Raw genomic sequence first — 20874 nt, 5'->3', positions numbered from 1 at the left:
ATTAGTAACATACCAGCCCAAATTAGGTGCAGGTGTTACATTGCTCAAAGCCTTGAAGACACATTCTCCTCCGAGTGTTCTAGTACTTCCCTAGGGAAAGTGGGAGCCTTAATACCGTCCCAACACATTAAAAGCATCAGGGACTTCACAAGAAACATGATTTTGGAGCCAGTGTCACAACCTAGGCAAGGAGGATGGATTCTCTGACTCCTCAGTAAACTTAGTGTACAGAATAACCTGCCTAGACCATTTCTTCCCGTTTCCAGGCATTTTGTTATCCTTCAGATGAGGGAACTTGTTTTTTCCTTCTCATCTCTGCCCTGTTATCATCCCACGGGATAGGGTGCGGGTGGGAGCACCCCCCTGGTTTCCCCAGCTCTGGAAATGGTTGTAATGAAGCACCCCCCTGGTTTTCCCAGTCCGGTTGGTTGTAATAGTTTGCCCAGCTGGCCGGGGAGGACACAGCGCTCTCTGAGTACTTGTGTTTTTCCAGGCCATTTTCCAATCTCTTTCCAAAGACCTTTTCCCTACTTCAGTTGACAACAGCTGCTGGAAAGCTCCTCCCCGAGGGAGGAGAGAAGACATAACTGATTTTTGAGAATAACTTCACAACATTAAAACAGAGCAGGACTGGTGCAGCCATCAGTTGAGCAAGGGCCTGGAGGTGAGCACCGTTGGCGTGACACGCTCAAGGGCTTTGCAGGATCATGTTTACCTGTCGCCTGCCTTGGTGGACATCCAGTGCTGCCTGCAAGCTGTGGCAGCCGCCTCACTTTCTGCCTGGTGTCTGGGAGAAGTGCCAACTGCCGAGTTGTAAAGGAATCAACACAACCGTGGGGCAGGGGCAACAGGTGGATGCTCAAGAGAAACAAGTCTTAGAAGATCTGGAAATGCCCCTTGCAAAAAGGGACATGGAGACCCTCTTCCAAGAGCAGCCTGAGACTGGGAACCAGTATTTGGAAGACGCTTTGCTTCGGAGTTACTTGAAAACACACCTTCCTCCCAAGGTCTGACATGCATGTTTATGTTTCTGTGTGTGCACAGTACAATTCTGGCTGGGGTGCTGTTTAAGACTGTGAACTGAGCTTTTCTGAGCCCTTTTGTGGGGTTGGAGTGTTTAACTGGGAGGGTTTTATCAGCACTTTTTGACGCTGTTTATCTTTGAATCAATGCAGGGGTGAAAAATACTGCCAGGGCATAAACAGAAAGTGGCTTAGTGGAGTCCTGTGACCAGTTTGGGTCTTGCAACAGGAGTGTTGTTTTGGGATTGTCAGTGCAGGCATTTGCTGTCTGGTCATCCAGAGAAAGAAATTTCAGAGAAAGGAAAAAAAGTAAGGTGCTTCCAAACTCTGCGGTGCGCTTCCACTTCTCTCTTCAAGAGAGGGGCTTTTAAGGAAATTCCTTTCCGAAGGAAGGTATGGGGCTGTTCTCAGCTGAGCGCTGAAGAGGATGCAAAGGCCCGTGAGGGTTTGCTTGTTCTCAGCACAGGTCGTTGACTTTTCTGGGTTGATTTTCAGGCAGGGAAGGCTCTCTACAAGTTTGCATGGGTGCAGAGAGGTGGGGTAAGACCCTGAGCTGTGGGTCTCTTGTTCTGTGAGGTCCAGTGCTACAGGAACCGCTGGAAAGAGACAGCTCATCTCACTGGCTGTTCTCTGCTGTCACCCCAAGGACCACAGCTCTTTTCCACTTCTCACAGACCAGGTCTCATGCAGCAGAGTGTGACCTCTCTGTGATTTATTCCAGCAGAAGCAATATAATGACCTGTAAAGCTACCAGGTGAGTAGAGAGGCAAAACCTGGCTTTCAGTGACACCCTTCCTCCCTCTGCTTGCTCTTCAGGTCTGTGAGGCCTTACAGACACAGGATAGTAAGAGTTTGGTGACAGTGTTGGGAGTTTGCTTTTGTCACAGGCATCACAAAAGACAGGAATGAGGCCTCCCTAAGGACCGCTGTGGCCTTCTTGCCAAAAAAGAAAACAGGGAAAGGGGGATGTCTTTGGGCAACCATGAAGATCTTGCTCCTAATCTTCACCTTTGAAAGAAGCATGATTCAGGTCTCCCAAAGAATAAAAAGGAACAGTGCTGTATTTCACCAAGGCTGAGAGTTGCTTTCCACTCCTTTCCCCAAAAGACAAAAGTGGCTGCAAAATTTAGCAGAGAATCAGCAGCATCTCCCGTACATTTCTGTGCTTGGTCCCAGCGGGGCAGTGTTGCCTCACTGCTGAAAGGCAGAGCCCGGTCTGTGCTGTCTGCTTGATGCAGCACCCACTTGTTCGCAGCCTAAGAGCTAGCTGAACACCTTCCTCTCCAGGAGAGCAGCAACAGATGAAGCTTTGTGTGTCCCACTGAAGCAGGCATCACGCTGGAGGGTGATTCCTGTTGTACTATTCATCTGTGTTCAGTGGTGAACACAGAAATTTTCCTGGAATGAAGCAAAAGATTTCTTTCTTTGTTGGAAGTGATTTCTGGAGAACACAGAAGAAAGCACCAGCTTTTTCCGGGCATCATTGTGAAAAGGCATCTGTTGATTGTTTTTTTATCTCCCTAAAAATATGTCCTTTAATATAAAGGATCATGTTTGCACAGTTAATGTGCCCTGGGACATCAAAGGATGAATTAGGGTGAATGAGACCACCCAGCAGATGCTGCTGGGTAGCAGCTTCAGCCCTGACCCTAATGGTTTACAGATGCCCTCTCTGTATCCTGGTGTACATTTTTTGGAGCGCCCAGGCTGTTGTGTGTTATGTTCAGCGGTCACAAACATAGGAGCTCAGATTTTGTTCTTCATAGGAGCTCAGATTTTGTTCTTTTACCTTGAAAATAAACACATTCACTTGGGCAACATGGTGATTTTTTTAAGGTTACGTGTGGTCAGGGCATGAGCTCACAGCTAGGAAGTTGGGTTGTTTGGGTTTTTTTAGAGAATGTGGATGAGGTGAAGTGATTGTTGCAGTCTGAGTTCACTGCAGAGTGAGACCCATTTGGTAGACTCATATTCTTCTGCCCACAAAAAACACCTGGTAAACAGTTCAAAGTTTCTTGTGCTTCAGGGATCAGCAAAGTCCATGAACCCTGGATCTTAGGTTATGCCTCTAAAACAACCTCCAAATTGTTATCAAGATATGATAAGCATTGGAGGCATACACCCATCCCAGCTGAGCTCCACCAAGAGCAAACAGGAGTACGGCACGAGCTGTACCGGTTGACAGGGTTCTCGTGCATGGTTTTGGCTTGTTTTGTGATTTTTAACACTGTTTCACCATCCACCTGAAGGAAAACTAGCTGGTCTGAGGATGGAGACTTCCAGAGTAGGAAATGGGCAGTGTGTGCTGGATCCTCATTACACACACTGAATGGCAGAGTGATGAAAGAATCAATCATACGGGATGTAGTTGAATGAAAAGTCAATACAGCGGGAGGCAGGGAGAGGAAGAAGCAGTGTTTGTATTTCATCAACAGCAAATTAATGTTCTGTAATTGCACCGTTTTGGGTAGAGCAACTACAGGGTTCACCTCCACGATTGTTATATTGAGGAGGAAATGAGCATCTCTTGAGGGGTAGAGAACAGCAAAAAAATACTTCCCTGATGAAAGCAAATCTAGACCAGGTGCTTCTTTGACCCCCAGTATAGTCTTGTATGTATTGAAGCTGATGAGCATCCAGCAGTGCTAGAGGTTGGGGTCTGCCTAATTTAATCATTCATAAGTCAGGTTATTTAAGCCTAGGCAAGTTCACCAGGCTTTGGCCACAGACAGCGAACAGCACTTGCAGAAGGCAATTCCTGTCACCTTGAAATAGGTATCTGAGAGGGTTGGAGTGAATCACTCCTCTGCGGGTGCCAGTTTCGCTCCACTAACTACGGACAGAATACTCCGTCCAAGTCAGCTAAGCCTGGCTGAAACACGGGCACATGAATCCTTATTCAGGGCCATTCAGGAGGCTGGATGCATGGTAGAAATTTTAATCTAGACACCCTGCGTGCCAGGCTGAAGCTCAAGTGACGGCTCTGTCCCTCCTTTTCTAATCTGGTAGTTAAGTAACTGCTGAGCCTAGTGGAAGCTTTCCATTTTTGGCAGCTGTTCCCCTGGCATTCTTCTCCAACAGTAAATCACAGAGTGGCTGAGGTTGGAAGGACCTCTGGAGATCGTCTCGTCCAACCCCCCTGCTCATGTACATCTGTGGCATTCTCAGTGCTGATACAAAAGCTCTTCTGTCTTTTTTAAAATCCAGAGATGCTGCCAAAAGTAACTTGAAAAAATTATTTTGGGGCAAAAAAAAAAAAAGTGACAGCTGAGCACAGCTGTGCCAGCAGAGGCTAAGAGACAAGCTGTCGTGCTGCATTACTGAACGCATGGAAGGGCCAAGTGGCAAGAGACCACTAGCGCCGCAGGACAATATGGTTAGTCCTCTGCCTTTCCAGTTAGGACTGGCTGAGGCTTCTTGCCTTCCAGGGACATGCTGAAGGGCTCTTGTTGTTGCCTCACAGGTACTGGAGGAGGTGAATCAGGACCTGGAGAGGTTTGGAAACCGTCTGCTAACCAAGATCAAACCTCTAGGATGGGAATGCGAGTTGAACCCCCCAGTGTTTCGGCAGTATGATGCCTGGGGGCAGCGTGTGGATCAAATTGTCACCTGCTCAGCCTGGAGGAGGATGAAAGAGATTGCGGCAGAAGAGGGGCTGATTGCTGAGGCCTATGAGAGAAGATACTCCAGCTGGAGGTAACTGGGGGAGCCTGGGAATGACTTGGTGCTTTCCTGGTTGTTCTTAGCAAGCTATATTCAGCATCTTGTAGGACTGAACTTCTTGTTGTATAATGGGTAACAGATGATGCACGGACAAAAGCACACCTACCGCTGTACTGAACAGCAGTGTCTGTCCACTGCAATGTTCCACAGCGGCAATGATAAGCTGTAACTAATGGCCTACAGTTGATCATAATATTCTTTGATGTCACCTTCCTAATTCCGGGACCTGGGAGTTCCCTGCGCTGCTCCAGCTTTACAAGCATTAGTGGTAACACAGCTAAAGATCTGGGATTTACTTGTGGTTTCATTGTATTCCAGCCTCTGGAGATAGACTCACATTTCTTTTTTTAAAAAAACTGCTCTTAATGTGCACCAGATGGCAAGCAATGCCTTTCATCCAGCCTTGCCCTGGCAGTCCCTCTGGGATGGAGAAACTGCTGCTCCTCTTCTCTCTTCCTGGCTGAAACAGTTTTTGCCCTCTCAGAAATAAGTGGTCTGATTCTCACCTGTTTTGGCTGTATTTTGTTCCTCTCCCTACTCAAGATGTTTTATCCTCCTGTTGTTAACTGCTGCATAACCTGCTGTTTTCACTCTCTTTCCTTCCCAGTCGTTTGCATCAGGCTGTCAAACTGTACTTGTTTTCAAGCTTCTCTGGAGGTTTCAGCTGTCCACTGGCCATGACTGATGGGGCAGCCAAAGTCATTGAGGTATGAGCTTAGCTGGTCTCTGAGCGCACAGCCCATGGCCTGGCAGGGCTGGCTAGAGACTGGAGCACTGGCCCAGGATGGAGGAGAGCTGATCTGCCATCTGGCTCTGGGCATGGCCCGCCCTTGCTCTGTGACTCAGCTCTGTCACCCACTGCCTTTCTCCTTTACAGTTACAAAGCCTTTGTGTCCAGGCTAGCTTTTATGTTTATTTACAACACTGTGGACAACAAGGCCTCTGCTGCACATTAAACCTGTGGCACTGCAGGTAGTTGGAAAGGCATCCCATATGTTTTTACTACAGGATGGTTTGTTTTCATGTTTCATGTGTGGAATGGAGTTACATGTATTGGGTCAGATCGATTCCTGATGTAAATTAACCAAGCAAGCAAGACTTTTCCAGTCTGAAGGTTTGGCTCTGCATCCTAGTGACACCCTTTGTACCTCTGTCAGTGGCTATGCAGGATGCAGAGAAAAGCTAGCTCTTAAGTAGCTAGCTCTGGGCATTTAAATTCAATAAAAAGAAAAAAAGTACAAGGTTGTTACCTTTTTCCTGCAGCACTTTGGGTGCTGGTGACATCCAGCGTATATGAACATATGCAGATACCCTGGCACACGTGCTGTTTTGAAAGCTCTCTGTCCAGATGTCTGGCAGTGCAGAAATCCGAGGCGGGTAGGGGATGCTCAGCACTCATCTTTGCAACACAAGTCCGCACCTTCTGTCTGCACAGTGCTCCAGCAGCCATACAGGAGCCAGACAGTTTCACAGACTCTCAGCAGTACATGCAGATGCTTGGCAGTGTAGGACACTCGGTGCCCCGCTCCCCTGCTTGCAGACTGTCTGTTCAGAGCCTAGGACACACCAGTGTGAGTTAAGGCAACTGTCTTGATTTCATCTACTGTGTTATGATCATCTTCGTTTTTTTCCCCCTCCCCCAAAACAGTCGCTAGGTTTTCCTGTATCTCTGAAAAGTGCTTTTGACCACCTGACATCCCGTGACCCCAAGAAGTTCTGGACCTCTGGCCAGTGGATGACTGAGCGCAGGGGAGGCTCTGATGTTGGTACGTGTTCTGAGGTGGGAAGCAACTGCAGCAGCAGTTAGATGTGTTAGCGAGAGCTGAGAAAATGAGTGGTATGGGGAACTTACAAAACCAGGTAGCTGGTTTAGGAAACTTCAGCAGGAGTCATCCAAATCCTCTGCATAGCTCTGCTTAACCAACAAAAGGCCCAACTTCTGTCCACTGATGCATGCAGTACACACAGGCAGCTGCAGCGTGTGTTCCTCGCACAGATAACACACTGCCACATTGATGTCTAGCTCTATAATCTAAACCTTGAGCAAGACAGTTAGACCCATGCCAGCTGGGACTGCGTAAGCATTCTTGGCCTTCGACTTTTATTCCTTGGCCAATGTTACTAATAGCATGATGGGCCAGGAAACCTCAGAACTCTGCTGAGGAGACAGAAATGTGGAAGGGGAGTCACCTGCATCTAATGAAGCTGCAGCTGGTTTCCTGGTGGAAGAAGTGAAAGGGTCAGCCGTGGAGTGAAAGATGTGCATCACTGCAGGACTCCCAGTTCCGTAGCACCCTTTGTTTTTCTTGGCTGTGGTAGCTCCTAAAGAAATGGAGGCATTTGGTTATACACCGTGGTGCATTCTGCTTACAAAGCACTGCCAGTACCAGGTGTAATTCTGGAGCAACTGCTGGAAAGGCTCACAGTTAAAAAAGCATATTTCCTTTCTAGTGCTTAACTCTGGCTGCATTTCTTATCCAGGGTCAATGAAAGAGATTAGCAGCTAACCCATACTCCATCTTGATAGCAAGAGGTGACTTCAAAGAGCTGCTGCTTAACCCGAAATTCAGCATTGATTAATACAGAAGTTCCTGTAAAGGCAAGATGATCTTCTTTCTTTCTTTCAGCTAATGGCACAGAGACAGTGGCCAGAAAGCAGCCTGACGGTACATACCGTCTCTATGGCTTTAAATGGTTTACATCGGCTGCCGATTCGGATGTGACATTAACCCTGGCCAGGGTAGCGGATGCTGAAGGAAAGGTAAACCAGTGCTGTTTGATAGCGGAACCAGGTGAAGGAGCAGGGGCATTCTTTTTCTTCCTTGTTTCATTGTAATGAAATCCTCTTTGCATGCCTTTCAGTGGCCTCGGGGTTCCAGTGGCCTGTCCCTGTTCTTCCTGAAGGTTCGAGATGAGGAGGGGAAGCTAAACAGCATCCAAGTGCAAAGGCTGAAAGACAAGTTGGGCACACGGCAGATGGCAACAGCAGAGCTATGGCTAGATGGAGCTAAAGCAGAGCTAGTACGTAAGGTTTCACCTTCCTGTTGGGACTGGGCTGGCTTGGCATGGCAGACCACTCCTGGGGGTTTTGGCAGTGATACCAACTGAAAAAGTTCCCCTCTTCTACCTCTGTGGCTGGCTGTTCACTTTGCAGAACGCTTCAGCAACAGGGCTGTGTGTGGGACAGAGCTGAGAAGAGCTCAGGAAAAGTTGAGAGGGAAGAAAAAATTAAAAAGTCATTTTAGGCTGGTCATTTCCCTAATCCAGTTGCATTGACCCAGCTGAGGGACAGTTCGATGTAGCATGCAGGTAGGAACAAGCAGCAAGGGCCAGAGCTGATAGTACTGACACGGTCTCCAAAGCCACCTCCCTGGTCACGCCACAGGCTTGGCTGAAACGAGACAGCCATATGTTAAAGCAAGCAGATCTCTGTGGTGCCTGAGGACAGAGGCAGGGTGGACAGCCTATATCTATGTATCTGTTGACACAGTTTTCACTTTGATATGTGTTCACTTCCAAGGCTGTGTGAAAGGCTCACATCAGCCTTTGTTCCTTGATGCTTTCAGATCTCTGCAGAGGGTCGTGGAGTGGCCTCCATCTCCAACATGCTGAACATAACTCGGATCCACAATGTCATTTGTGCAGTAGCTTCCATGAGAAGGTAAAGGCAGCATGGACCCCCCTGCCCAGAGCTGAACAAGCAGCTTGTCAGGACAAGGGGACTTTGCAATGCTCAGCATTGCAGCCGATTGACATCTGATGCCTTTGCAGGCACAGGTCTGGAAGCCAGCAGTGCTGGAGGAGGTTGGCCTGTGGGTGGGTGACCGAGGCTGGCGTGGTACAGCTAGGCAGGGTTCTTCCAATGCGGGTGGCTGGAAGGAAAAGCTCAGAAGTGGAAGGTTGCTGGTCTAACTGCTTTCCCTGACTGTATTCTCTCTAGGATGATCAGTCTGAGCAGGGAGTATGCATGCAGACGGGTTGCCTTTGGGAAGTGCCTCAAGGACCATCCCCTACACATGCAGACGATAGCTCGGATGGAGGTGAGGCTTTCAGGAGCTGAGCTGAGCCTGTGGGCAAGGAAAGAGGGCAGAGATCCTCAGCTGCTAATGAGCACAGCCAGCTTGTTTCTGTGTGCAGCTGTCAGATGTAAAGGCTGTTTCTGCTACAGTGAGATGTACGCAGCAGGGAAATTGCCATATTCTAGTGTGATTTGATCTGATGATAGACCTAGCTTCTCTGCTGGACTTCAGGTTGTCCTAAACAACAATTACTGGGGAGCTATCCTGAGAGGAGTGCCAAAGTTCATGCATGCACCTACTATGATTTGCCATGACCTCGGCAAGTTGGTCATTAGCAGAGTCTGAGTATGACACCATGGTCTCCTAAACTGCAGTTAACAGACTCTTGTCCAGGACTGATACAGACTCATCCAGCTTTCCTGGTAGCTCGTACACCAGATGAGCTGTTCCCAGCAGGCTTGAAGAATTCCTGAGTAGTCACCATGTACTTCAGTTTCTGAGAAGTTTGTCTTCACTGTGTACCTGCACAGTGCTCATCACCATAAGACACCGAGTTGAGTACAGCCTCTAGGTGTGAATGTCATTTAAGGCAATAGGAAGAGAGAGCAGCATGAATTGGCACTCTGGCTCTGGGAGGAATTTTGTGTGTGGGCATTCGCTCGCTGCAGAATGTCTCACAGCTTTGCCACCACTGCAAGCTGTAGCAGCTCATTAAATCCACAGGACACAGGTGGCTTCCCATCCCTACTAAAACTGCACAAAGAAGGCACACAGTTCTCCTTTCATCTGTCCAGGCACTGCTTCTTTTCTTAGGTGGTGTAACACCAATGCTTGCCCTCAGTCTGCAGTAGGTTCGTGCAAATTTTAAAAACAGTATTTAAAAATCCTCCTGCAAAGTGGGAGAGAGGGAAAGTGGTCAACATCTGTAAAACATAAAGCTCCAGCATCTCTTAGCCTGTGGCCAGAACTCCACCTCTGAAAGAAAGGCCAGATGCTATGTAGTCCCACAGCGCATCATTATGCACAGGGGCTACAGAGCTCCACATCCTGATGCTTCCCAAATCACAACTTGCCAGGGAAGTTGCTCAGCAAGAAAAGCAAAGACCTTGCAGATCCTGGTGCTTGGAGGCTGACCAGATGTGCGGTCTCACATCCCTTACCCTTGGGAAGGATGTGGATTTGTGACCTGAGTGCCTGATGGGAGCTTTGACAAGGCTCCGAGTAGGGCTGATGAAATAGTATTGCCCCTTTCCTTATGCTAGATTGCAGCGCCCATAGTTCATGCTGTGTGCTGTGGCTGGTCTGTGGTCTTTTTCTATGAAGCTGTGGGTCTGTACGGGCAGAGGTGGCATTTTACTGACATCCCATTATTGCATATCCCTTCGAGATATTCTCGTGGCACCTCAGCAGATCAGGCGTGCATCAGCCTGAGTCATGGATCCTTGCCAGTGAAACTCCCCACTTCTCTGCTTGCAGGTGCAGACACGAGGGGCATTTTTGCTGTTTATGGAGATTGTTCGTCTGCTTGGTCTTGTAGAAACCAACATGGCGAGTGAGCAAGACCAGCTTCTCTTGAGACTGCTGATACCAGTTGCCAAACTGTACACAGGGAAGCAGGTATGGAACAACCAGTTTGATTAGCCAGGAGTGGGGCTGTGTGGCACATTAGCAACCACAGAGCTGGAAAGAGAAGTGGCTAACACGGCCAGCGTGAAGGGCAGCAAGCAGGGGATACCAGCAGTGACCTCTGGCTGCAGGACCTGTGGCAATTATTGCTCTGCACTGCAGCTGGAGCTGTGGGTAGGAGACTTGTCCCTTTGCTCTCAAGGCCACAGATCAGCTGTCTGATCCGAACAGACGGAGCCAGCGCTGTCTGTGAAGTACTCCACATGCCCCAGAGGAACGCTGCTGAGGCTGCCCCAAGACTAAGGTGGGGTGCTGAGCCATGGGGAGTATCTTTCCCCTAGTTATGAATAAATAGAAGAGGAGGTGTTAATAGCTTAGCGTTAGCTTTAACTTCAGGGGTCTGTCCCTCTTCTGTTTGCCCTTAGCTTAAGTACCCAGAAGCTTACACACCATAGGCAAGTAGAAGGTAAAGACTCCTGAACTAGAGCCATGTACTCCTGTGTACCAAGCAAACCACAGGTTTATCCTTGCCTAGAGAGGACTGTGCAGAGACAGACTGTCCCTGGACCTTCTCCCACAGTCTGACTGCTCCTGCAGGCCCCCTCTCAGTGCTACTCAGTCTTCATTCCCTGGGCTGCTCCTCCTGCATATGAGCAACCTACCTCAGCAAATCAGTGGGTCCCAGTCAGTCCCACCCCAGCAGGAACTGCTGTGTGATGTTAGAGGTTTCTCCCCACTTTTTCCCCTTGTGCAACGTGGATCATGTCAGCTCTCTGCATTTTGCAGGCTTCTGCTGTTGTTGTTGAGGCAATGGAGAGTTTTGGAGGACAAGGTTACATGGAGGATACAGGCTTGCCAGTCATAGTCCGTGATACTCTGGTAAGGAAGCAGCAGCTCCTGTGTGTCACCTAGTCCCCTGCACAGTGTTGCATGGTTGCCTGCTAAAGACATGCGCAGTCCTCCCCAGACTCACTCCAGGTGTGGCAGCTCTTTCCTAGTTGCCTTCCAGCTGAGCTCAGCCATCACCAGGGAGGAGATGTGATTTGTTCCTGGTGCTGGGGTTGTTTCCTAGCTCAGCAATGGAGCTGGAGCTCCTAGCTCTCATCACCACTGCTCCTTTCCGCTTGTGGTGAGGTAAGACATCTCTGGAGATTTCCTTGATATCCCTTAGCGCTGCCCCATGCCTTTGTTTCCTCACATTTCCCTTTCTTCATTGCAGTCTCCCCAAAAGGCTCTTTCATGTTCTTCCACAGTCTCTTCTACCCCCCAGGTACTGTCCATATGGGAGGGAACAACAAATATCCTGTCACTTGATGTCCTGCGATCCCTCACCAAGAGTCAAGGACAGGTGATGGCTGTGTTCCTCTCCGCAGTACAGGTAAGCCCACATCAAAAGCACTGGTCAGCCTGATGTGCCCACTTTGGCGAAGTCTCATTTGGTGTTTATGCTCCTAGTTGAGATCAGCAGGGAATATGAGCAAACTGAAAGCTTTAGACAGGTATTCAGAAGGTGTCTTACAATTCTCTCTTTAAATAGCACTTACAAAAGCAGAACGCAGGCAGTGCTCATTTTGGGATCCTTGTGTGCTGCAAAAAACGCAGATGCTTTCATCTCAGCAGTGAAGAGTTTTGCATTGTCAGAGTTCCTCATGACGAGTACCGATACAAGTATATTTTTAACGTGAAAGAGTCACCTTCCTGAATCCAAAATAATTTTGTGGGTTTGTTTCTTAACTGGAAAAACACCACAAGACTGCTGAATATTAAACCTTCACTAGGGTTACCGACTGCGTTATGACTTTCTATTTTTATTCCCACTGAAAAGATGGAAAGAGCCAAAGAAGTTCCTTTGCTGCCTCTTTAGATTTGCTGTCCCCTGGCTTTACTTACAGGCTGCTCTTTTGAAGGTGCGCAGGTGACAGGCAGTCAAGGAGAGATCAAAGCAGCTCAGAATTTCATGAAGGTAAACGAGCATCAGCTGGTTTGATAGGTCCCATAAAGGGAGACAGGAACTAGTCTGAAAGGCATAATCAGTGTGTCGGTCAGGGATGGCATTATCAATCCAGACAGAGCAATCCACATTACCTTAGCCCCGACACAGCGAGGGAATCCTGGGCATCTGGCGTGCTGGATTTGACCATGCATAGCCTTCACTTTCTCATCCAGACCCCTGGGGAAGGGAAAGGTCTGGGTCACTGTGCTCCCTGCAGCATTGACAGCTGGATAGAACCTGAGTAATTCTCACCAGTGGCTGCCGTGGGCATCTTCTGTTAAATTTCAAACCCACAACTCAGCTGCATTCTCTACAGAGCACCTCTCTGACCTCCAGAGGTGAGTGTCTCCTTGCCATCCTCTCAGACAACTTCTGATAAAGGAAAAATACCTCAAACAATTTGACTACCAAACAAGAAGGCCAAACCTGCTCATAAACAGCACTAAGCACACCTGCTAGTTAAAAAGTCAACTGGTCCAGCTGTTGATCAAAAGCAGCTTAGTCTGACACCGAAGGCAGTGGAGTGGAGAAGGAAAGGAGCTGGCGGCAGGCTCTAAAAATAATTTGGTAAGAAGGCGGCCTCCCCAGCCTTACACTTTGCTAATCTAAACAAATACCCCACCGAGGTGCTATACCACAGTCCTTGGAGCACCTCACCAGTGTAGCTGAGAGGGCCCCTCCAGCTTTTTAACAACTGGATCATCAGAGAAGCATTAAAGAACACAGCAACATGATTCAGAGCAGGTACCTGCCCAGCAGTAACGCCAAGTGTTGAGATTTATTAATTAACAAGCTCATCATTGCTCTTGCACTCCAGCAAATCATGCTGTATATGAGACTGGAGGGTGAACAAGCGAGCACTGACTTTAAAGGTCTCCAGATTCCAGTAAGTGCCGTTGCATTTGCTGCTCACGTCACACTGAAGCTGCCTCCATTTGCACGCGGAGCAGCTGGAGCTGGGAGAGCAGGATTGATGCACAGATTCTGGGTATAACAGCTCATACTTGGCAAATGTAACCTGGATGTGCCAGAAGGCTTTTCCCTTATGCCTCCAGCAGCCAGACATTGGAAAGGCAGGCTGGGAGGTATGTCTGCAGAGTGCCTCTTCAGCATCAGGCAGGTATGTGCAGTGTTTCTACACCAGAATCAGGGTTTCACTCACAGGTGATAAACAACCTCTTTTTGAGCTCCAGGTGTCCAAATTCTTTCGGTGTCTGGGAGTCTTGCTCATTTTGAAACATCATTCCCATTCACATCTATTGAGGAAATCATTTAGCCCTTCATAAAGGGGTTTTCTTTTTATTGATGCACACAAAATGAGTACAATTTATTTTATGTTTGTCCATCCAGGTTCTCAGTTTGCAGGATTTGTGCCCAATGACAGCCTGCTTCAGAGAAAGCAGCATTAGGACTTAGTACAGCGTAGCACCTTGTTCTCTGAAGGTCGTATCTCAGATACTTCCCCCCCGGCCCCACTGCCACCTATTTTTGCTTTTATCCTGTGTCACTTGCCTCTGCTGATGGTGGGATACTTACTGCTGACGGTGTGATCTAGGACCAGGAACCCAATGTAATTATCCCCAGAAAGAGGGAAACACAGAGAACTTCCTCATCCTTGCATAATGTGATTACGAGAAGCTGATGGTTTAGGGTTCTTGATACACAGGCAAGTGTATTACAAACCACCTGGTCCAGAGGTAATGAGTCTGCAAAGTCACAGGAGAACACATGGTGAAAAGGGCAAGTGTGAGAGACTGTCCAGCTGCGGTGGGAGTTTCAGGTGGATGCTGCACGGGGGCAGTCACTTCATGTTATACTAAAAATTTATTAGCTGGAATTTTGAGCCAGAGCGTTGGGTGTACTTTAGAATTCAATTACACTCTGAAAAGTGACTCTAAAATAGCACCGGGGAATTATTTGATCATTGCATTTTATTCACTTTAGATTAAATTTGGTCACGTTACAGTACAGTTGTGTTTCTGAATGCCAGGCCTGCGAGCATCTTGCAGAGCCCAGAATCAACCATCTTATGCATCAAGAATGACTGCGTAGGGCTGAAACTCTAGCTGCAAATCAGACATAATCTAGGACATGTGATAGTCTTTTCAGGTCCTTTTCAAACCATAACCACAATTATAACACAGCAGAAAATAAATGTAGGTTATTAAAGTGAGGCTATGTATTTTCTTGAAGCATTAACATGAGACTTGTGCTTCTAGGCCTGTTTTGAATGTTCTTCCTGTTGCTGTATTTTTAAATACTCATGATTAATCTTTTAAGTAAAATACCATTCTGACAATCTTGCTCTGCTAGTGACAGCACGGCATCTTAGAATTCCTCAGTCAAAAATGAAGAAATCAGAAATATTGGAGCTCTGAAGCTCTTTTGCTCTCTGATTTCAGTCAGAAAAGAACTGTACAACAGGCACAGCGATGCCGTGTGTGCGTGCCTCCCCTCAGTTACACCCTACGGGAACTGTAGCAGATCAACATGCAGGAGAGGAAAAAAGGAGCTGCTTCTGCCTCCAGCCTCCCTCAAGCAGCTCTCCAGCCTCTCGTTTTCAAATGCAGGGGAGGATGTGGAAAAACCCAGCTTGATCTTTCAGAAGATTCAGTGCTTTTGGTTAGGAAAAGAATGAGTGTAATCTGGGGGACAAAAATAAAGGTGTAAATTATTGGAGAGCAGAGAGAATACAACGTCTTTTTTGCCCCCTAAGGTTAAAATGACGATTTTATATTCCTGGTCTGTACTGCCCAGGTCTTTAAACCTTAAAAAGCAAGGCAGCGTAGGATGTCGCTGTTCGTACCTCAATCATTAGTGTGAGGGTGCTGATAGAAAAGCATACGTCGTCTCTGTGCTTGCCCTGTGTGCTGCTGGCTTCCACCCAAGCTGCTGGGAATAAGTTTATGCCTTTGGGGTCTTTGATTCATGTTAGCAACAAGCTCTGAGCTACTTCTAAAACATCTTATTAGCATTCTGTGGGCTCGGAGGGTTCTTTGGACTTTATCTTGGCACTAGACCTAACCGCTTTAATGATGGTGTTTTTGTATTTGTACAGCACATGCTGTGAGTATTTATGTACCACTTTGCCTAGAGCACAGAATAGCATCCATTGAGGATTGTGTTTTTCTTGTATTAATAGTCAGAAAATACAGGGCAATGGTGAGGCAGAAGGTGTCATGCACAGACGTGCTGCAGAAGACAAAACTGGGTTCAGCTTGTGCGGTCCAGAGTCCTGCTGTGCAAAAAGCTGGATTTTCACGTACCGGCAAGAGGAACTGCATGATCGCTTAAGCCAGAAAGCCTCAAAAACATTAAAAAAAATCAGTTCTGCGCAGCAGATACTTGTAGGCTTTAGCTTGATAAATAGCTTGCAAATGAGACTAATTAACAAAAAGCACCTCCTACCACCTGCTCTGCTACTTAAATACATAACGGTTCTTTTTCGCAATTCTGTCCGAGGTAATCCTTGAGTTCTACTGCAGAGAGACAGGTCTGAACGTTGTGGAGCAGTTACCGGGGCACACGAGGCTCCTGGGCTGAGCCCACCGACACAGGCAGGGCCAGCCCCCAGCGCAGGCAGCGCAGGCAGCACAGGCAGCACAGGCAGCACAGGCAGCACAGGCAGCACAGGCAGCGCCTGGGGCAGCCGGCCGGTGGTCGTGGCTTACTTGGCTGCAGCAGAGCCCAGCTGCAAGTGCTGTGGCAGGGTGCAGGGTCTGGAGGCTGGCGACGGCTGCGTGGGTGAGAGCTGGCTGCTTCTCCACGTGCGGGACTTCAGGGGGGACCAAGCTGTCAGCCCAGCCTGGCAGCTCCATGCAGGAGGCACGCGCTCGTGCGATCCCTGGTAAGGGGGAAGCAGAGATTAGAGGCTAGCCTCTGCCAGGTGCATCCAGGCAGCCATGGGAGTGCCGTGTCAAAAGAGCAACTGTTTTGGACTCTCTCAGCAGGGTATCGCTTGTGCTGTCACAAGGCAGTTGGGACACTGGGGAAGCAGCAGCTTAGCTCAACTCGGGGGAGCTTTTAGGTGGTGCTTTTAGGCACAGTTAAATGCCTGATGTCCATTAGAAACGGGCCGCTCTGGTCCTGGGGCCCTTCCCACTGACATGACTTGCAGAGAAAAGCTCCTTTAAATCTGAATTTTCCTGCCTGGACACAGCTGTAACAGCTTTGTGGAAGTAAAAATATAAAAATGGGAGAATTAGAACCCGATACAGGTATGTAATTAGAGAGAACTGGGAATGGGATCTGGTCCCCACATACATCTGGAAAGCCAGCACGGGAACAGCAACGCGGTGGCTCTGGCTCACAGGTGGTTTTCACCTTCAGGGCAAGGCTGGGAGTTTGCTTTTGGCACCGTCCCCTTTCCTGAGGCCACAGGGTGCCCTGACTGCCCCACCTATGGCAGTGCAAGTTACAGCCACCTTGATTTCAGCTGCTGGGTGTGCTCAGGCTTTCACCAGTCCTGTTTCCTTGCGGAAGGTAAATATGCTGTAATTTTTCCTGCGATTGTTTTCTTTGCAGAAAAAACTGGAGCTGGCTTCGAGCACTATGAAACTGGAACCTGCCGTCAAGCAAATGCGGGACGCCATCAGCAGTCTTGTGCAGTTCACACGAGCAGCTGGCTCAAAGGGCGCAGCGACCATGGAGCTAGCAGCCAGAGACTTCTCATACACCCTAGCAAGGACCTACGCAGGTAGGGGGAAAGACAGAAATGATGGATTTCAGCCCAGGAAAGGGCTAGGAACCAGTCCTGCAATGGCCTGGTTTCACACCTTCTGGGTAAAGGGTGGAGTTTTGAAGAAAGCTTGGTCCCCACCATCTGTCAAACCGAGGCAGCCCAGCCTGGCACATGCTGCTGGAAAGTAGCCACCACCCTCTTTTTTACAAGCCCTTGCTGTTTTGGCTGGAGCCCGGGGATACTGATGTCTCCCACTCTTCCACAGGAGCTCTTTTAATTGAACATGCAGCTCGGCCTGACGCTTCCTCCACAGACATCTCTGCTGCTCGAAGGTAAGCAAAAACCTCCTCTAGCCCTAACCGCTCTGGGGGATTTCTTGTGCAATGCAGCAGCCTTTGCTCTGCCCCTCCATGTGACCTGACCTCTGCCATGGTGAGACCCAAACTTTCCACCATCACGGACAGAGACAAACAGCTTTCTGGGCTGGTTGTGTCAGCATCCTGGCTTTTCCCTGCCACGGGGAATCTCCATGCTAGCAGTGATGAGGGAGCCAAACTGGGCAGGCTTAAGTGGAAACCGGCACTGTCTGTGTCACGGGGCTCAGACAAACTGTTGGTGTTCTCTGTTCAGGTGGTGCAACCAGGAGCTGTGCCCTGTGGCCACCGAGTTAGAGAACAGCAGCTACGAGGCTGAAGAAGCGCTCATGGACCACGCGCTGGTGTACGAGGGCAGCCCCACCGGCCGCAGCAGGCTGTGACTCACCAGAGGCAGCTCAGAGGTCCAGCAGAAGGTGGGTTGCAATCCAGAACAAAAATAAATAAAAAAAAATCCTCAGCCAGCCACGAATTACAGGTGGGGATGTTCCACCAGGGCCAGACGGAATCCTTCTGGAGTAACCCCCAGCTGCACCACCCGCTCCATTCCGCAGCCCACTGCTTTTGTGCTGAGTTATTTGCCGACGCAGACACAGAGATTCAGCCTAAGATGCTGAAATTTCTTACTGTGGTTTGGGCAAAGGCTAAGTGGTCAAATCCAGATAATGACTTGAAGCAGCAGCTCTTCAAGTGCCAACCGGGTGTTCTTTTTAAACCAAAATCAAACTGAAAATGATTCGAAACTGATTAAATACAAAAACCCACCATTTTTCCCTGTTCACCTTGCTTTCTAGCGCTACACACAGCCTTCCACCCTGGCACCTGCTAGGGATGGGGTTTTCTTCCAGGGCAGCCTCTTACACCCGCTGCGGCTGTGAGGAGGGCACAGGATTCCTCCATGGGAAGAGTTCCCTCCATGGGCACCGCTGTGCTCGGCTCAGGGCCCCCAGCTCCGTGGCTGATCTTGGCAACTCGTTGGCTTTGTAACCCAAATTTTCCGTTTTCCTAGCCAAGGTAGGCACAGGGCACTGCTTAGTTTAGCTTGTGCTTTTGATTTTTTCCTTTTATGTTGTACCTTGTCTCAAACGTGCTTTGCTTTTACTTTAAATTAACCTGGAGTAGGGGCTTTACCTTCTCACGTATTGTTGGGGACTTGGTCCCGATCCACTGTATTTCAAACACAGGACACAGTAAATTGCTATTTGCAGCTCCAGAAATGGTTGGTGTCAACATCAACACTGCTGTGCAAAGATGTTCTGTAACAGTTCAGGGGAGGAGGCAATTTCAATTACATCACTCAAACTACATCAAAATTGTACAAGTTGATACCAAAATTAAAGAACCCCCCCCCACACTTCCATAATTTTTCTTAAGAAAGCTTAAGAAAGCTTTTCTTAAGAAAGCTTTTTTTTATTCTCTGTGACCTCCAGAAAGCTTATTAATTCCCTGTGCATCATCCTAATGATGCTGCAGTTCATACTGACATGAATTCATAGAATCATAGGTTTGGGTTGGAAGGGACCTTAAAGATCACCTAGTCCCAGCCCCCTGCCCTGGGCAGGGACACCTTCCACCAGACCAGGTTGCTCCAACCCCGTCCAGCCTGGCCCTGAGCACCCCCAGGGATGGGGCACCCACAGCCGCCCTGGGCAACCTGGGCCAGCGCCTCACCGCCCTCAGTTTCTTCCTTATATCTAATCTAAATCTGCCCTCTTTCAGTTCAAGCCATTCCCCTTGTCCTATCCCTACACATCCTTGTAAAAAGCCCCTCTCCAGCTCTCTTGTCGGCCCCTTTAGGTACTGGAAGATGCTCTAAGGTCTCCCTGGAGCCTTCCCTTCTCCAGGCTGAACAACCCCAGCTCTCAGCCTGCCCTCACAGGAGAGGTGCTCCAGCCCTCGATCATCTTTGTGTCCCTCCTCTGGACTCGCTCCAGCAGGTCCATGTCCTTCTTACGCTGGATGCAGTGCTGTAGGTGGGGTCTCGCCAGAGTGGAGCAGCGGGGGAGAAACACCTGATGTTAAGTTTTAGATTGAAATCCAGTAACCCTCCACCAAAGCAAGCACCTAAGTAGTGACTGCGTGCTTCTCTTCACTCTCAGCCCATCAGTCTACCTGCTTGGTGTTACTCCGATACCTAAAAGTTTTCAGTTAAGAAGTTGCTAATGACCGAAGCAAACCAGACACAGAACAGCCAGTTGGCACATGTAGCTGCCAAGCGCCGCAGCACCTAGGGTGATGCACGGGAGGAGGGGAAGGGGCTGTTTGCCCAGCACAAAGGTGTCCAACGCTCCTCCAGTGCCAAGGCCCGTGGATCCAGGAAGAGCCACGTGCCCCAGCGCTGCCTCTGGGGAGCGGCACCGCGGGGACGGCTCCAGGGCTTGCTCTGTCCTGGCGCATGGACCATGGGGCTGAGCCGAGGGGAGCTCCCCCCAAACCACACAACGACCGTTTAGCCAGACCCAGCACCGAAGGGTGCTCCACCGCACCGTTTCTCTGTGCCTGTTACAAGTGCGTTGAAGTCAATAAAGACTATTTGGGTTTGGAAAATCTCCTACGTCCCTGTAGTTGTTTGGTGCCAAAGTGCAGAAGCCTGCAGTGCTGCTGAAGTCAGGAGAACGGGAAAGGGAGAGACACCACTTGACTCTGACCTACACGATGACGGCAGCAAAGCCCGTCGCCGGATCTCCACATGGGAAGGGCAGAAGGGTCTGACCGAACGCACTGAATGCAACACGAAGCGCAAGTCATAGTGTTAGAGCTGTCTGCAGAGCTGCTGATAAACCGCTGGGACCCTCTGCTCTCACCGAGCGCCCGTCTCCAAGGGACAGGTCTTTGGCAAGCAGCAGCGCCTTCCGTGCTCACTGCCCATCTCTGATGTCATGTCACCCCTGTCCTATGTATTTCACATGGGTTTTTTGAACACCAGGTAACTTCTTCCTAATACATGAGCTATAAATTTGCCTAAAAATAAGCCCCACAAACTGGGAGCCCTGCAGATACACCGATACAGAAAACACAAGGGACTGTAAAATTGTCACTGTGTAGGAAAATGACAAATTTATTAAGATCTAAATATTCACTCTGAGGCTACAGCAGAATAAATGCTGTTACAAACAAATAAGCACTAGGGTCTAACACTTTATACTGCTGCTAACAGCTCTCTGCTCTCATAGGTTTGCATGTTTTAAAACATTTAATGTTCTTGAAGTAATTAATCAAGACTTCAGATGTCATTTTAATACAAATTCCACCAAAAAAAAAAAAAGTACAATCAAATGCATCACCTGTTGCCACTGCAAGGTAAAAATCATTTAATAACATAACTATGGGAAATTGGTTTAAAAAACATATTTGTTAAATAGTAAGATAAAACTTTAGCAGCATTTAAAAAATTTGAAAGTCTGAAGAATATGGTAATCTTAAATCCCAAAAAGCT

The 20874-nt window shown here is 48.6% G+C and overlaps 2 protein-coding genes across 9 annotated transcripts in view; one reads left to right on the top strand and one right to left on the bottom strand.

Annotated features, from left to right (window-relative positions):
* HORMAD2 (HORMA domain containing 2) overlaps positions 1–12616 on the bottom strand; it is a 37172-nt gene extending 24556 nt beyond the window's left edge. Inside the window, exons 1-3 of one of the 3 annotated variants that reach the window (XM_055707811.1) lie at positions 12281–12616; positions 6936–7067; positions 5996–6301 (exon numbers count right to left, since the gene is read on the bottom strand). The gene's annotated coding sequence lies outside the window, so the exon portion shown is untranslated. Of the gene's footprint in view, positions 1–5995; positions 6302–6935; positions 7068–11052; positions 11142–12280 lie in introns of those variants that run through there. The other 2 variants (XM_055707832.1, XM_055707820.1) reach the window with 2 other exon arrangements.
* Positions 33–20714, top strand: LOC102054120 (acyl-CoA dehydrogenase family member 11-like). 6 transcript variants are annotated; one of them, XM_027813879.2, is made up of 15 exons: positions 33–1007; positions 4486–4718; positions 5353–5452; positions 6394–6511; positions 7373–7506; positions 7608–7766; positions 8312–8406; positions 8686–8785; positions 10241–10381; positions 11177–11269; positions 11661–11768; positions 16908–17079; positions 17330–17396; positions 17695–17854; positions 19538–20714. In XM_027813879.2, exons 1-14 carry the CDS (start codon positions 708–710, stop codon positions 17819–17821), a joined length of 1947 nt encoding a protein of 648 aa, XP_027669680.2. In that variant the 5' UTR covers positions 33–707; the 3' UTR covers positions 17822–17854; positions 19538–20714. The 6 variants fall into 6 exon arrangements, with proteins under 6 accessions (XP_027669680.2, XP_055563733.1, XP_027669681.2 ...); XM_055707758.1 differs by having other exon boundaries at positions 19236–20714; XM_027813880.2 differs by having other exon boundaries at positions 18268–20714.
* The last annotated feature ends 160 nt before the right edge of the window (positions 20715–20874 follow it).

Source organism: Falco cherrug, chromosome 1, assembly GCF_023634085.1.
Source record: "Falco cherrug isolate bFalChe1 chromosome 1, bFalChe1.pri, whole genome shotgun sequence".
Lineage (NCBI taxonomy): Eukaryota > Metazoa > Chordata > Aves > Falconiformes > Falconidae > Falco > Falco cherrug.
Note: the sequence above shows the minus strand (reverse complement) of the source record. Positions and strands in the feature narration are given on the sequence as shown.